Source organism: Vulpes lagopus, chromosome 2 (genome assembly GCF_018345385.1).
Source record: "Vulpes lagopus strain Blue_001 chromosome 2, ASM1834538v1, whole genome shotgun sequence".
Lineage (NCBI taxonomy): Eukaryota > Metazoa > Chordata > Mammalia > Carnivora > Canidae > Vulpes > Vulpes lagopus.
Window position 1 is genome coordinate 163565869 of NC_054825.1, and position 15013 is coordinate 163580881.

The window sequence follows — 15013 nt, forward strand, 5'->3', positions numbered from 1 at the left end:
TCAGGGGTGTAGACAGTTTTATTTTCTTCAGGGGTGTAGACAGAAGTCTTGCCTCAAAACTTCTGGAACTGCTTCTTCGTGCCAGCAGCTTTTGTGACTTTGAGCACGTTGAAACGCACAGTCTTGCTCAAGGGGCGGCACTCACCCACTGTGACAATGTCGCCGATCTGGACATCCCTGTGGAGGTGGGCAGAGGCTGTCACAGGCTGGACTGTCCCACGCAGGCCACTAAGGGCTGAGGCCTCTGCTTTGGCTCCTCTAAACGCTACCCACGCTCCACTTTCCACTTCCACCTGCCCTCCCCTCCCTGGGTCGTTATTTATTGGACACAAACTCTGTGCAAGATATCAAACTCAAAGCTCTACAGAGGATACTCCAGCCCCTTTGGCGACTTCTCAGGGTAGAAGCCCTCCCTCAGGGATCCCTGGTGGCTTAGAGGTTTAGCATCTGCCTTTGGCCCAGGGTGTGATCCTGGAGTCTCGGGATTGAGTCCTGCATCGGGCTCCCTGCATGGAGCCAGCTTCTCCCTCTGCTTCTCTCATGTATAAATAAATAAAAAATCTTAATAAAAGAAACCCTCTCTCAATCCCCTCCACTTTACACGGACTGGAGGCTCCTGAGAATTATCTGCTTGGTCACACCGGTCTCCTCACACTGTCTCCCAATAGTTTACTACCCACACAGCAGCCAGAGAGCCCTGTCAACCCAAGCCAGGTTCCATGTCCCTCAGACCCCGGGACAGACCACGTCTTTCCCCTCGGCCTGGGAACCTGAGGGCCCACCATATTTACCTGAAGCAAGGAGACAAGTGCACCGACATGTTCTTGTGGCGTTTCTCAAAGCGGTTGTACTTTCGGATATAGTGGAGGTAGTCTCGGCGGATGACAATAGTCCTCTGCATCTTCATTTTGGTCACCACACCTGGGGAGAGGGCATGGATTGCAGGTCAGCCCCTGGGGAAGGGGAGCTTTGGGCACTGCCAGAGCATGCTGGGAATTGGGAGCTGCCAAGGAGGGATCCCAAGCCCCGCTGACATCAGCTGTGCCAAGTGGTTTTTTCAGCAGTGCCCGCGGTGGGCATCTGAAGACCATCGTGAAAAGACATCATCTGCCAGTGCCCTCTAGACCCAGAAAGCTGCCAACCCCCCTCACCCAGGAATCTGAGCATCCCCAGTCCATCCTCCCTCAGACCCAAAAATCTGAACCCAAGCTCCCAGAGCCCTCACTCACCAGACAAAATCCGTCCTCGGATGGAGACATTGCCAGTAAAGGGGCATTTCTTGTCAATATAGGTGCCCTCAATGGCCTGAGTAAGGGAGAAAAAGGAGTGAGCCCTGAATAAGCTGTTCCTGAAACCACCGCAGGGGTGGTGGCGCTCAGGGACAGGAACTACAACTCCCATCAGCCCCAGGATCAGTCACTCAGATGCCAGCAGGGTAACCCGGTCTGGGCACACGTGTGCTGGGGCACAGGGGTCTCCTTCCTTCCCAGAATACCGTCCCCCCATACCTCCTTGGGCGTCTTGAAGCCCAGACCGATGTTTTTGTAGTACCGCGGGAGCTTCTCCTTGCCAGTTTCTCCAAGTAGGACCCTCTTCTTATTTTGAAAGATGGTTGGCTGCTTTTGGTAGGCACGCTCGGTCTAGGTGGACGAGGAGGAAGCTGGTGAGCTTGGGGCGGGCAACCTGGCCTGGAAACCTTCCCAGAAACCCCGACCCCATCTTCTCTAACATTTGGTCCCCAAACGGCAGCCTCCCGAGCCTGGATAATTACCATCTAAAACACTCCCTGAAATTGAGCGGAGTCCGAATTATGAGCCAGAATTACTTCAGCATTTGTGCACCCAAATACGTCCCATCACCTGCAGAAGTCATTCCTTAAAACCCAGGCACAATCCCTCCTCTAACCTGGACACCTTACAGCAATGCTTCTTCTCCAAGCCATAAGGACCCCCCCCGCCCCAGAATTCTCTCCTTATGTAACGTAGGCGACTTCAGAAATAAATACTAAAGCCGGGGCTCCCTGGATTAGCCCTTAGGGCTCCGTTCTAACAGGATTAACTCGAAGGCCCAAAGCCTCCAGAAAAACCACCCCGTAAACCTTGAGTTTTAAGAAAATAACTCCTAAGAGGTTTGAGCCTCCACTAAGGGGAGCCCCCGGGATTTAGGAGGCGCTAACCTAGTTTAATTCAAACACACGCGCTCCCGCATTAAGGCCTGGGGTGTCTAGGCTGCCTGGGATTAACCCCACACTGGGGCTCGGGCGTCCTTCTCTCCCGGACGCGCCCCTGAGGCCGGGGGTGGGTCCTGAAGCATCCGCGCCAGCCCCGAGCACGAACCTGAATGTCTGCCATCTTCCCGGCCGCCTGGAAAAAGGAAAGCCGGAAGGGCGTCCGGGTTTCCTTATCGACTGCACAGGGGCAAGGGAGGAAGTGACGAAAGGGGGCGGGAGCACGGTTTGGAGCCTCGGGCGCGACTGTGATTAACGGGCGGCCCAAACTCCGCACTAGATTCGGAGGCTAAGCGGACGCCGCACAGGATGAAGGGTCGCGGGCTCGCGACCCGCCGACGCCCCCTGGAGAAAGTCAAGCCGTGAACGCGCTGGGTCCGTTAGTTCACGTTGGGAAGGCGAGGCCAGCGTTATCGCGAGAGTTATAGGAAGGCGGGCATCTTTGGGTGAAGATCACGTGGGGGTAGGGGGACCGCGTGGCTGTGTTTCTGCAGAATCCAAAAGGGTTGCGGTGGCGGCCATCTTTTTGCGGGGCGGCCTTTCGGAAGGTCTTAGGAGCATGAGCAATGGCGCCGCCATATTTGTGAGGGGCCGGCATTGACCATGAGTTTTTTTCAAGTTTAATGAAGTTTGTTGTCCTTTATGCCCTATTTCAGCCCCAATGGTTGAGTCAAAAAACAAAAACATAACCCTTTTGCTGGTTTTCTGTCTGTAACAGCACCGTCCAGTAGAACTTCCCGCAATGATGGAATGTTCTATATCTGAGCCATCAGACACGGATGCAGCTGGCACTGGAAATGCGCATGAGACAGGACCTGAATTTTTTTTTTTTTTTTTTTTTTTAATGATAGTCACAGAGAGAGAGAGAGGCAGAGACACAGGCAGAGGGAGAAGCAGGCTCCATGCACCAGAAGCCCGACGTGGGACTCGATCCCGGGTCTCCAGGATCGCGCCCTGGGCCAAAGGCAGGCGCCAAACCGCTGCGCCACCCAGGGATCCCAGGACCTGAATTTTTAACTTTGTTTAGTGTTTTTTTGTTTGTTTGTTTTAAGATTTTATTTATTCATGAGACACGGAGAGAAAGAGGCAGACACACAGGCAGAGGGAGAAGCAGGCTCCAGGCAGGGAGCCTGACGTGGGACTCGATCCTGGGTCTCCAGGATCAGGCCCTGAACTGAAGGCGGCGCTAAACCGCTGAGGCCCCCGGGCTGCCCTCTGTTTAACGTTATTAGATTTAACTGGGACGCCTGGGTGGAGGTTGAGCGTCAGCCTTGACCTTAGGTCATGATCCCAGGGTCTTGGGATGGAGTCCCACATAGAGCTCCCCGCAGGGAGCCTGCTTCTCCCTCTACTCGTGTCTTTGTCTCTCTGTGTCTCTCATGAATAAATAAATAAAATCTCTACCCTCCCCCCAAAAAAGTTTGTTTGTTTGTTTGTTTGTTTGTTTATAGATTCAACTGACAAATAATTGCTATCAAAGTGTCCAAATGCTCTCTCTCAATTTGTGTACTTATCCTGTAGCATGGGGCCCTAGTGCACAGACCACATTTAAAGGGCCTCCCTCAGGGGCACCTGGGTAGCTCAGTGGTTGAGCGTCCACCTTGGGCTCAGGGCATCATCTCGGGGTCCTGGGATCGAGTTCCGCAGCCTACTTCTTCCCCTGCTTATGTGTCTGCCTCTCTCTGTGTGTCTCTCATGAATAAGTAAATAAAAAAAAATTTTTTAAAAGGGGCCTTACTTGGGATCCCTGGGTGGCGCAGCGGTTTGGCGCCTGCCTTTGGCCCAGGGCGCGATCCTGGAGACCCGGGATCGAATCCCACATCAGGCTCCCGGTGCATGGAGCCTGCTTCTCCCTCCGCCTGTGTCTCTGCCTCTCTCTCCCTCTCTCTGTGACTATCATAAATAAATAAAAAATTTAAAAAAAAAAAAAAAAAAAAAAGGGGCCTTACTTGCTCCCAGCATGGAGCCTGCTTCTCCCTCTGCCTGTGTCTCTGCCTCTCTCTTTCTCTCTCCTTTTGTCTCAATAAATAAAATCTTAAAAAAAAAAAGATTAAAAAGGGGCCTTACTCTCTTGTGATGCAGCTCTTGTCTCTGTGTTACATTTTTTAAAAGATTTTATTTAAAGATTAAAATTAAAGATTTAAAGAGAGAGTTCACAGAAGGAGTGAGAGGGAGACTGACACACTGCTAAGCAGGGAGCCTGATGTGGGGCTGGATCCAAGGACCCTGAGGTCATGACCCCAGCAGGAAGGCAGATGCTTAACTCACTGAGCCTCCCTTGTGCCCCTATTTTACATTCTTACATCTGAATCATCTCCTCTCCTCCTTCTTTGCGGCTTCTAAAACATGTAGATTTTTCTGGCCTTGGGACCTTTCAACTTGTGGTTCCCTCAATTATTTATTCAGAGCCTACTCTCAGGCTCCCATGGAAACTGCCCCCCAGGATCCACACTGTGACCCACTATTAAGAGCCTGAGGTTTCCTTCATAGCTCTGCTAGCTGGCTGGATTTAACATGCCGGTGTATTCTTACTTACCCTGTTTCCGTTTCTCCACTAGAGTGAAGGCAGGATTTTTTTTTTAAGATTTAATTAATTAATTAATTATTCATTCATTTATGAGAGACACAGAGAATAGAGGCAGAGACACAGGCAGAGGGAGAAGTAGGCTCCACACAGGGAGCACGATGTGGGACTCGATCTGGGACTCCAGGACCATGCCCCGAGCCAAAGGCAGGCGCTCAACCACTGAGCCACCCAGGCATCCCTTATAAGGCAGGAATTTGTATCTGCTTTCTCTCCAGGGCTTCTGGCAGCTGTCATGTAAGTGCCCAATTTCTTCTAACTGACTAAATAACCAAATAAATGAACAGAGGATTAGGATATACCAAAATGTCTATCCTTACAGGCAGCTCTATAAATCAAGCCATAGCCCCACCATGGAATACTATGCAAGTGGTTAATGGACGTTAGGTAGATCCTTTTTTTTTTTTTTTTTAGGTAGATCAATTGATCAATGAAAAGATTGCAGGCCATATTTCATTTTTAAATTTGCAATTGGTGGGGCGCCTGGGTGACTCAGTCGGTGAAACACCTGTCTTCATCTCTGGTCATGATCCCGGGATCCTAGGATCCAGCCCCACATTGGGATCCCTGCTTGGGGCGGGAACCTGCTTCTCCCTCTCCCTCTGCCTGCCTCTCCCCTGCTTGTGTTCTCTCTCTGTCAAATAAATAAATTCTTTAAAAATATATGTTTTTTTGTAGTTAGTTCTGAATAGGTATTTCATGCCCAAGGTGCAAAATTCAAAAAGTACTAAAGTGAATAGACCTCCCTCCTGCTCTTCTCTCCAGACACCCACACCCAATATTCCCTCTCCAGAAGCCACTGCTGTCATCCTGTTAGTTTCCAATGTGTCCTTCACACTATATTACCTTTGGTAGAATTTGTACGTGGACAAAGCAAATTGTGGAACAGAAGGCATAATACGACCCATTTATTAAAAAAATATTGATTGATTGGTACGCCTGGGTGGCTCAGCCGTTGAGCACCTGCCTTGGGCTCAGGGCGTGATCCCAGAGTCCTGGGATTGAGTCCCGCATTGGGCTCCCTGCATGAAACTGCTTCTCCCTCTCTGTATCTCTGCCTCTCTATCTCTCTGTGTCTCTCATGAATGAGTGAATGAATGAATGAATAAATAAATAAATAAATAAAATCTTTAAATATATTTATTGACAATCTGTAGGATGACTGCCTTTTTAAAAATTTTCCTTACATGATGTAATTATGGACTGTATCCTTGTAGGTATCACAGACTTTATTATTCAGTAATGTTGCCAATAGTTACACGTGGTTATTTAAATTCAAATTGTGTGACAGAGTATATAGTTCAGTGAGACAGTCCATGTTTGGCTTTTAGGAATCCCTGAGTTTAAGCCCTGGCGTTTCCAACCACTGGCTCTTTCTTTTCTTAAGATCTTTTATTTATTCATTCATAAGAGACACAGAGAGGCAGAGACCTAGGTAGAGGGAGAAGCAGGCTCCCTGCGGGGAGCCCTATGCAGGACTCTATCCCAAGACTTTGGGATCATGACCTGAGGCAAAGGCAGCCGCTCAACCACGGAGACACCCAGGTGCCCCCTTAAATGCCTTTTACATTTAATAGCTTTGTGAATTCTGAATGAAACATTTTATTGTTGTGTGGGGCTGGAACTCACAAGCCTGAGATCAAGAGTCTCTTGCTCTGCTGAGCCAGCTGGGTGCCCCGGAATGAAACTTTTTTTTTAAACAATTGATTTTCTTTTCTTTTCTTTTCTTTTCTTTTCTTTTCTTTTCTTTTCTTTTCTTTTCTTTTCTTTTCTTTTTTTTTTTTAAGATTTTACTTATTTATTCATGAGAGAAACACACACACACACACACACGCACACACACAGAGAGAGAGAGAGAGAGAGGCAGAGACACAGGCAGAGGGAGAAGCAGGCTCCATGCAGGGAGCCCGATGTGGGACTCTATACCGGGACTCCAGGATCGCGCCCTGGGCCAAAGTCAGGCGGGAAACCGCTGAGCCACCCAGGGATCCCCGGAATGAAACATTTTTAATTGTAGTTGCATCAGTCCCTTTGGGGGTAGTGTTAAGAGGGAAGGAGTTTTCATTTTTCTGTTTTAAAACCTATGTCTCCCCCGACCCCACTGATCTTATAGTAGCTTTATTTTGAAGAAAAAAGTAATTTCTGGAGTTTTTGAACGACTTGATAAGGATTTATGGTATTTAGTTTAAAAAAAAAAAAAGAAAAAGAAAACAACAGCAGGCCCCACATTTGTTATTTGGAATGTGTGTTATGTACAAAGATGACTTAGAAAAAACCCTGGAAGGAAATGTATGACACTCCCCTAGTGGTTTGCATCTCCAGGTGGTGAGATTAGGTGTTATTTCCTCTCTGGTTTTTAAAATGCTCAGTATTTTGCAAATTGCTCAGAATAGCTGGTGAGATTTTGATGATAAGGGAAAAGCAAAACAAAACAAAACAAAATACATGCTGCTTCACCGTGAAGGGTGGGGGCAGTTTGGAGATACTTAGGTCCACAGCTTTTTTTTTTTTTATTTATTCGTTCATTCACTCATAAGAGACACAGCAGAGATATAGGCAGAGAGAGAAGTGGGGCTTGATCCCAGGACCCCAGGATCACGACCTGAGCTGAAGGCAGACACTCAACCACTGAGCCACCCAGGTGTCGCTAGATCCACAACTTTTAATGACCACAACCCACAGTCCAGATCAAGAGCCATATGCTCTTCTGACTGAATCCAGACACCCTCTTCCTCTTGCTTTCTAATTCAACTTTCTCCTTTCTTTCCTGCAATACACTGATTTTTTTCTTTTCATTTCTACTCAATTTCGTTATAATTTTAAGGCTGGGGGCAGCCCCGGTGGCACAGCGGTTTGGCACCGCCTGCAGCCTGGGGTGTGATCTGGGGACCGGGGATCGAGTCCCACATCGGGCTCCCTGCATGGAGCCTACTTCTCCCTCTGCCTGTGTCTCTGCCTCTTTCTCTCTGTGTCTATGAATAAATAAATAAAATCTTTAAAATAATAATAATAATAATAAAATCTTAAAAAAAAATTTTTAAGGCTGGTTACAACCCACCACATTGATTTTCTGCAGTGTCAGAAAACGCAAGCCCTGGTTGACCTGGAGAAGCTCATGCTCCCATATGCACTCTGATGCCTAGCAAAGAAAGACCCTCCCTTGTGCCCCGCCCATGGACCAGGGTGGGAAGAGGTGCTAAAATCCCTGGAGGATGAGGCAGAGATGGGCCAGGCATACCGGGTCACTGGGAGGGTGCTTCGGTTGGTCGGCAGTTGGGTAAGGCGCAAGGTGGAGCTTTGAAAATGTTCCTGCTAATGATCCAGAGGCTCTATGAGTCTCCATATTTGTCCTCCAGGAAGGGTTAAGGGGGTGCCCAGAGATTTTATTTGCATCGTCTAATTAATGGTGAACAATGTTGAACACCTTCTCACGTGCTGATTGGCCATTTGTGGATCTTCTTTGGTGAACTATTTCTTCAAATTCTTTTTTTTTTTTTTTTAATTTATTCATGATAGACACAGAGAGAGAGAGAAAGGTAGAGACACAGGAGGAGGGAGAAGCAGGCTCCATGCACCGGGAGCCCGACGTGGGATTCGATCCCGGGTCTCCAGGATCGCGCCCTGGGCCAAAGGCAGGCGCTAAACCGCTGCGCCACCCAGGGATCCCTATTTCTTCAAATTCTTACCCAGTCTTTACTTGGTTTTCCTTATTGTGGAGTTTTTTTTTTTTTTTAAGATTTTATTTATTTATTCATGAAAGACAGAAAGAGGCAGACATAAGGCAGAGGGAGAAGCAGGCTCCATGCAGGGAGCCCGATGTGGGACTCAATCCCCGTACTACAGGATCACGCCCTAGCTGAAGGTAGATGCGCCCAACCACTAAGCCACCCAGGCATCCATCCCTATTGTGGAGTTTTGAGAATATTTTGTTTTTTGTTTTTAATATACCCAGGATACAAATTCTTCAAAAGAGGTAGTCCTTGCAAATATTTCCTCAGTCTGTGGTTTGTTTTTGAAGTGGGAAGTTTTTACGTGTTTGTAAAGCTGAATTTATCTTTTTGAGGGATTGTGCTTTGTGTGGGACTATATTGTGCTGCTTTAACAGGCAGTTTTGTTAGATTTTAAGTGTTTAATTTTAGCTGCTTCTGGAGGCAGCTCCTGTGGTAGAGGGGGAGCCCCAGGAGGGGTTAAGATAGCACCCATTTATGAATGGATTCTCAGAGAAAACATGTCACCATGGTATCTTGGACACTTTGGGGAGATGAATGACAGAACATGTGAATTGTAATTTGCCCCCAGATGAAAGTGGAGGGTATACCCTGGGTGGCTCAGTGGTTTAGTGCCTGCCTTTGGCCCCGGGCGTGACCCTGGAGTCCCGGGATCAAGTCCCACGTCGGCATGGAGCCTGCTTCTCCCTCTGCCTGTGTCTCTGCCTCTCTATGTCTATCATAAGTAAATAAATCTTAAAAAAAAAAAAAAAAGGTGGAATGCCCTGTGAATTAGTCAAATATGTATCACATTCAACTAGGGTTTTTTTTTTTGCATCGTTAGACATTTGAATACTTAACTCCTAAATTAGAAATTTCCAAGTATTGAGACCCCTGTGTTGCTCAGTGGTTGAGTGCCTTCAGCTCAGGGTCCTGGGTTGGGAGTCCCACATCAGGCCCCCTGCATGGAGCCTGCTTCTCCATGTCTCTCATGAAGAAGTAAAATCTTAAAATTTCCAAGTATTATTACCCACTAATCCCAAGGGCAGCACAGAACAGGTGACTAGGAAAGCTTGGTATCTGCTCAAAGCTCTTCAGCCTTCTAGATCTAATTAGTGTAATTTTAGGGGCACCTGGGTGGCCCAGTAGGTAAGCATGACTTGGATTTGGCTCAGGCCATGTCAGGTTGTGAGATGGAGCCCCACCTTGTATTCCATGCTGGGTGTGGAGGCAGCTTAAGACTCTCCATCTCCCGGGATCCCTGGGTGGCGCAGCGGTTTGGCGCCTGCCTTTGGCCCCGGGTGTGATCCTGGAGATCCGGGATCGAATCCCATGTCAGGCTCCCGGTGCATGGAGCCTGCTTCTCCCTCTCTGCCTGTGTCTCTGCCTCTCTCTCACTGTGTTCCTATCATAAATAAATAAAAAATAAAAAAAACCAAGACTCTCCATCTCCCTCCACCCCCTCCCAAATCTAGCTTTATAAAAGCTTTAGATCTCATATTCCTAGTTCCGTGGCTAATGCTAATTTCAATGTTTCCTGTCTCATGAACCTCCCTCCTGCTGTGGCCCAAGACCAACCGCCAGTGATGAGACTGTTTTTTTTTGTTTTTTGTTTTTTTTTTGAGACTGGTTTTAAGAGGACTATTTAGGGACGCCTGGGTAGCTCGGGGCGGGGGCAGGGGGTGGAATTCCAATCCCAGGGAAGAGTCCCACATTGGCCCCTTGTAGAGAAACCCGCCTCTCAGGAATAAAATATTTTTTAAAAAGTGACAATTTCATACTTTGCAGCTGAATTAGACAATCTGCTGGGCAACCATGATGGTTTTGAGAAATTCAACTACATAGGACTCAAAATCCCTTGGTAGGCAGAAGCTCTTCCATGAAGAATAATAGGTCATTATGCAACTGTTGTGGGAAGGACTCCAGCATGGCCAGTCTTATCCTCCCAGCCCCTTTTCTTGCTGAGGGCCTCACTCCCCTGGGCCTGCCGCCACAGCAGACACACACTGCAAGACGCCAAGTTTCTTTAAAAATAATTTATTAGGTTTGGATCACAGAATTACAGGGATAGCACAAGGGTAGAGCCTGTGACCCCTTGGCTGTTCCCCGTCTATGCATCTGGAACTACCTCTGTACACCAGGCTTGGCCCCCAGCATCCTCACACCCTAACAGCTGCAGAGTATAGGGCCTGACTGCATGGCAAGTTTAAATACACCCCATTCTCAACGAAGGGCTCCCCTCCATTTTCCAGATCTTTCTTGCGAACAGTGAAATGGCACTAATAACTCTCAGAAATGAGTCACAGGCACTTATGCCTCAGAACTCTTATTAGAGTTTTTTTGTTGTTGTTTTAAACTTTTTAGAAGACCTTTCTTAACAGTAGTGACTAAAGCCTTGTGTTCCCAGTACTGTAAGCCCCAGGCTGCCTGAGGGATGAGGGCAGCAGCCCCTGGGAGTCCCCCATATCCTACGGCGGCGATGGAGGAAGGGCAGGCCAGGCCAAGCATGATGAATATGTCAATTTTATTGGGCTCAGACCAGGAGTCCATGGGTCTTGAGGACCTCTGTGTATTTGTCAATTTTCTTCTCCACATTCTTTTCGGCCTGTTTCCGTAGCCTCTGTGGGGTAAGAGAACAGACAATGGTCAATGGGTGTTGCCCAAGACCTTCCTCATCCTAGGTGCCCAATTCCACTCCCTGCCAAGTCGGGCCTCAAGCAGAGGCTTCTGGGGCTGAACAAAGACCACTCTGCCCAGAGAGATCATCCTCAAGGCCCTGCCCAAGAACACGGTACCCTTTGGTTCCAGCCCATCCTCACCATGAGCTGTTTCTTCTTCCGATAATGGATCTTGGCCTTCTCCTTCCTCTTCTCCTCCAGGGTGGCTGTTACTGCCTGGTACTTCCAGCCAACCTCGTGAGCCAGGCGCCCCAGGTAAGCAAACTGTGGGAGGGGGAGAATAAAGTTCTAAGCCAAGTGGAGCCAGGGTGGCAAGCTGTCCTGGAGGACCCAAATTTTCTCAGCAGGTCTAAGCTAAAGATACAGCCACCCCAAGGGGCTCCCTGCTCCTGCTGGCATCAGCTGAGCCATTGGCATTATCGGCACTGCCCACTGTGGCATCCGCAGACCATCGTGAGAAAGAGCCATCATCTGCCAGTTTCAGGGACCTCAGATTTGTCCCCTAGTCAGAGCACGCAACCTAACCTGGAACTCACCTTTCGTGTAGGCTTCAGGCGTACCACCTTGAGGGCAGCTGGAACCACCATTCGCTTTTTCTGTTAGAGAAGGAGAGGAGCTTAAGAGCCCTGGAATAAGGGACAGACAGGGAAGAAGGCTGCTGGGACAGCGTCTCAGTCAATGCTGTTCTCATGAGGATCAAACAATGTAGGTACAACTGTGCAACATCATGGACGCCAGACATGAATGCTGTACAGGAGGCTGTGGAGCTCACCTTGTCATAGGGTGGTGGGATCCCATCAAACACCTTGAGGCGGTCCAGGGCAGCCTGGCCTCGCTTGGTCTTGTGGGGCAGCATGCCTGTGGGTGGAGGACCAACAGACTTGCTCAGGGGGGCTCGTGAGGACCCCGCCCCCAACCCCACCCCACCGTCATAGTGGTGGCCTCAGATGGTAGTGCATGTGGAGTCATCTCATAGTCGGGGAACTCGAATACAAGTGGGAGAAGTCCTCATCACTGGCCACCCATCCCCTCGCCACCTGCAGTCCCCAGGCCCCGCTCACCTCGAACTGTCCGCCAAAAGATACGGCTGGGTGCTCGGAAGTGGTAGGGGCCACGGGACGGGTTGGTGTTCATCCGCTTGCGGAGGAAGGCCAGGTACTTCACTGGGGAAAGAGAGGGTGTGAAACCTCAGCCCCCAGCCAAAGGCTAACTTCTTCCAACACACATCCATGCTCCCAAGGGCCTGTTCGGGAACGCAAATGAGCACTTCCCACCACCAGTGGGCTCGCTCCTGGAGCCAATGAAGACAGCGAATCTCCCGGGTCCACCCTCCAGCCCTCCTCCCAGGTCCTAACTTACACTTGTTTCTGTAGAAATTGCCAGAAATGTTGATGCCTTCACAGCGCACGACTACAACCTTTCGGCCTAGAGGAAAAGGAAAGTGCGAACAAAGGCTACAAATGACTCTACATATAAACTGGTTACCACCCACCTACTGAAGACCCTGGAACATGGATCCTTCTGTGTGCAGCTGACCACAACGTTCAAGAAAGCCAAGGCCTCTTGCAGGGGAACCTCTTGCCCCAAGCAGAGCTTGATTTATGCTTGTATTTACAGCCTGACTGAAAATTTTCCATCTCAAACTCCTAGACCCCAGGAGAGGGGTAGCTGGTAGGTCTCAGAGCGGTGCATGGGGTTGATCTCATGGTCGTGAGACTCAAACGAAAGATGGTGATTGTTGCTCATCACTGACCGCTGGATGGGACCCATGCCCAGAGGAACTGTGGGCAGAGCAGACTTACCCAGAAGCACCTGTTTGGCCACAATGGCCGCCAGGCGACCCAGGAGATGGCCTCGGCCATCGAGCACCAGGACCTGGTGGAGATAGGATAAAAAAGCTTAGATGCATCTTCAGCTTTGACTCCCCACCCAAAGCAACTAGTGCTGCTGGTTTGTCACCTTATCCCCCAGAGTGCCCTATCCACTAGCAGGTCTGAAAACCAGGACCCAAGGCCCACCGAACAGATGTGGCCAAGAAACCAACGGTTGACTCACGATTTCCATTAATGCAATTAAAACAAAGGCCTTTCCTCACATCTCAGCTGCCTAAAGGGCAGAAGTCTTAAGCCCCAATTACATTCAAGGGTGAGAGGATGAGCTGGGATTTGAACAAAGGCTGGCAACAGTCTGTCCATTGATCCAGTTAGTGGGAGAGGCTCTGCAGAATAGTTAGGAGCCGGTGCCAGATCTTATGTCGAATTTACCTCAGCATTCCTGGGCGAACTTCTCAAAGTCAAATCCCTAGCTTCTTCACCACGAGTCAAGTCCCCACTCTTACCCAGTGCTTGTTATATACTTGTGATTGTTGGAAGGCAGAAGGATACAGAATCTAAAGCCAGACTTCCTGACAATGTGACTTTGGCTAATAATCTCCAGCTTCCTCACCTGGAAGATGGGGATAACAATATCTGCCTCAGGAACATTATGGTATGTTAACCGAATTACACTAAATATAAACCCAATGGTGCCAGGCACAGTTGACTGCACGAACACGTGTTCAGAGAACCTTACCACCTCTCCTGACTCCACAAACGCGCCTTTTCCTCCCCTTACCGCTCGGACTCATTACATAAATTCACATGGACACCCTTTCCGGAACCATCCTCGCTTTCAAATTTAAAAAATCAAGACAAGGAGTCCACCGCTTCTGCGGTGTCCCTCAAGTGGCCATGGGCAGCGGAGCCTTTCATCAGTTCTCTGCTCTCAAGGAGCAACGAAAAGAGCAATTCGTTCCTGGACGTCCAGTAGGCAGAAACGCTCTGGACCCACCGCCTAAGACCTCCTACGAAAGCGTCCAGAGCTGCAGGCGGCGGGTGCGAACTCCCACGAGGGCGAGGGGACGCGCGCCTCGAGCAGGCTGGTAGCGCCCTCCATTTTGGCCAATCCTTGGCTTCTCACAGCCCAGGCGCTTTCCGCGTGCTTCCCGTCGCTAAGGACACACGGGCCCAACTCGGCCAAAGCCTGGCCGAGAGGAAGACAAACGAGCCCTACTTTTAAAGTAGCTTTCTATCTTGGGAGCCTCCATTATGCCCCTAAAGAGAAAAGGGGTAATGCCGCATTTTAGGCAGCCCCGGACAAAAAGAAGCCATCCTAGTTATCTCCTGCTTCCCCGTTGCAGATTCCTTAGGCCGAAAGCTTCTCCTTTCGTTCAATTATCGAGTTTAGGTTTCACAACACACTTATGAGGGCAAAGAGGGCCCTACCCCATTCCGGCCTGGAACCCACCCGGCCCCACGCCTCCCCGGCCCGCGAAGAGCCCGCACCTGCCCCTCCGCCATCTTCGGCCGCCGCCTGGGAAAGGAGGAAGCCTCGGCGCAGGGTTTCTTATCCCTTGAAACAGGGGCGGAGGAAGTGACGCCGCATGGGCTGTACGGGCAGCTTTCCGTCTTTTCATTGGCTAGAGTGTTTTGCGCATGCGCAAAGGGAGACGCTAGAAGGCGGGTCGTCTTCTAACTGTCCAATCCGCGTCCAGTCCTTCTCGTCGGCTCTTAAGCAGCCATTGCTGTGCGGGGCGAGAGATCACGTGGGGTATGATGCGGCTCCGCTGGGACGGGACTGTCCAGCCTCGGCCGCCATATTTTTGAGGGGCTGCTAATCTCTGCGTTGGGGGCTTGGCCGGGTGTCTGCGGGGAGCGGAGGGAAGCGCCGTCACTCGCTGAAGCGACAGCAGGTTGCAGGGCACGCGGTGGCCCGCAGGGGGCCAGTGGGCTCTCTCTTCACCACGCAGTCTAAGCTTAAAGGTCTGGATTCCAGTGGC

At 49.8% G+C, this 15013-nt stretch overlaps 2 protein-coding genes and 5 non-coding genes across 8 annotated transcripts; all 7 read right to left on the minus strand.

Moving 5' to 3' along the window:
- Positions 1 to 2488, minus strand: RPS11 (ribosomal protein S11). The gene is made up of 5 exons (XM_041736587.1): positions 2337 to 2488; positions 1509 to 1640; positions 1230 to 1305; positions 792 to 921; positions 1 to 177 (listed from the first exon to the last, which is right to left on the minus strand). The coding sequence occupies exons 1-5, from the start codon at positions 2349 to 2351 to the stop codon at positions 54 to 56; spliced, it is 477 nt and encodes a 158-aa protein (XP_041592521.1). The 5' UTR covers positions 2352 to 2488; the 3' UTR covers positions 1 to 53.
- Positions 1027 to 1112, minus strand: LOC121486004. Its single transcript, XR_005986489.1, has one exon. It is a non-coding gene; the product is annotated as a small nucleolar RNA SNORD35 (small nucleolar RNA).
- An 8537-nt stretch (positions 2489 to 11025) lies between the features above and the next one.
- RPL13A (ribosomal protein L13a) lies at positions 11026 to 14600 on the minus strand. 2 transcript variants are annotated; one of them, XM_041746501.1, is made up of 8 exons: positions 14520 to 14600; positions 12999 to 13071; positions 12556 to 12621; positions 12258 to 12359; positions 11969 to 12054; positions 11733 to 11792; positions 11338 to 11460; positions 11026 to 11138 (listed from the first exon to the last, which is right to left on the minus strand). In XM_041746501.1, exons 1-8 carry the CDS (start codon positions 14532 to 14534, stop codon positions 11052 to 11054), a joined length of 612 nt encoding a protein of 203 aa, XP_041602435.1. In that variant the 5' UTR covers positions 14535 to 14600; the 3' UTR covers positions 11026 to 11051. The 2 variants fall into 2 exon arrangements, with proteins under 2 accessions (XP_041602435.1, XP_041602436.1); XM_041746502.1 differs by lacking the exon at positions 14520 to 14600 and adding an exon at positions 13535 to 13559.
- Positions 11586 to 11672, minus strand: LOC121486003. Its single transcript, XR_005986488.1, has one exon. It is a non-coding gene; the product is annotated as a small nucleolar RNA SNORD35 (small nucleolar RNA).
- Positions 11861 to 11933, minus strand: LOC121486001. Its single transcript, XR_005986486.1, has one exon. It is a non-coding gene; the product is annotated as a small nucleolar RNA SNORD34 (small nucleolar RNA).
- LOC121485996 lies at positions 12134 to 12218 on the minus strand. Its single transcript, XR_005986482.1, has one exon. It is a non-coding gene; the product is annotated as a small nucleolar RNA Z195/SNORD33/SNORD32 family (small nucleolar RNA).
- LOC121485997 lies at positions 12869 to 12952 on the minus strand. The gene has a single exon (XR_005986483.1). It is a non-coding gene; the product is annotated as a small nucleolar RNA Z195/SNORD33/SNORD32 family (small nucleolar RNA).
- Positions 14601 to 15013: the final 413 nt, after the last annotated feature.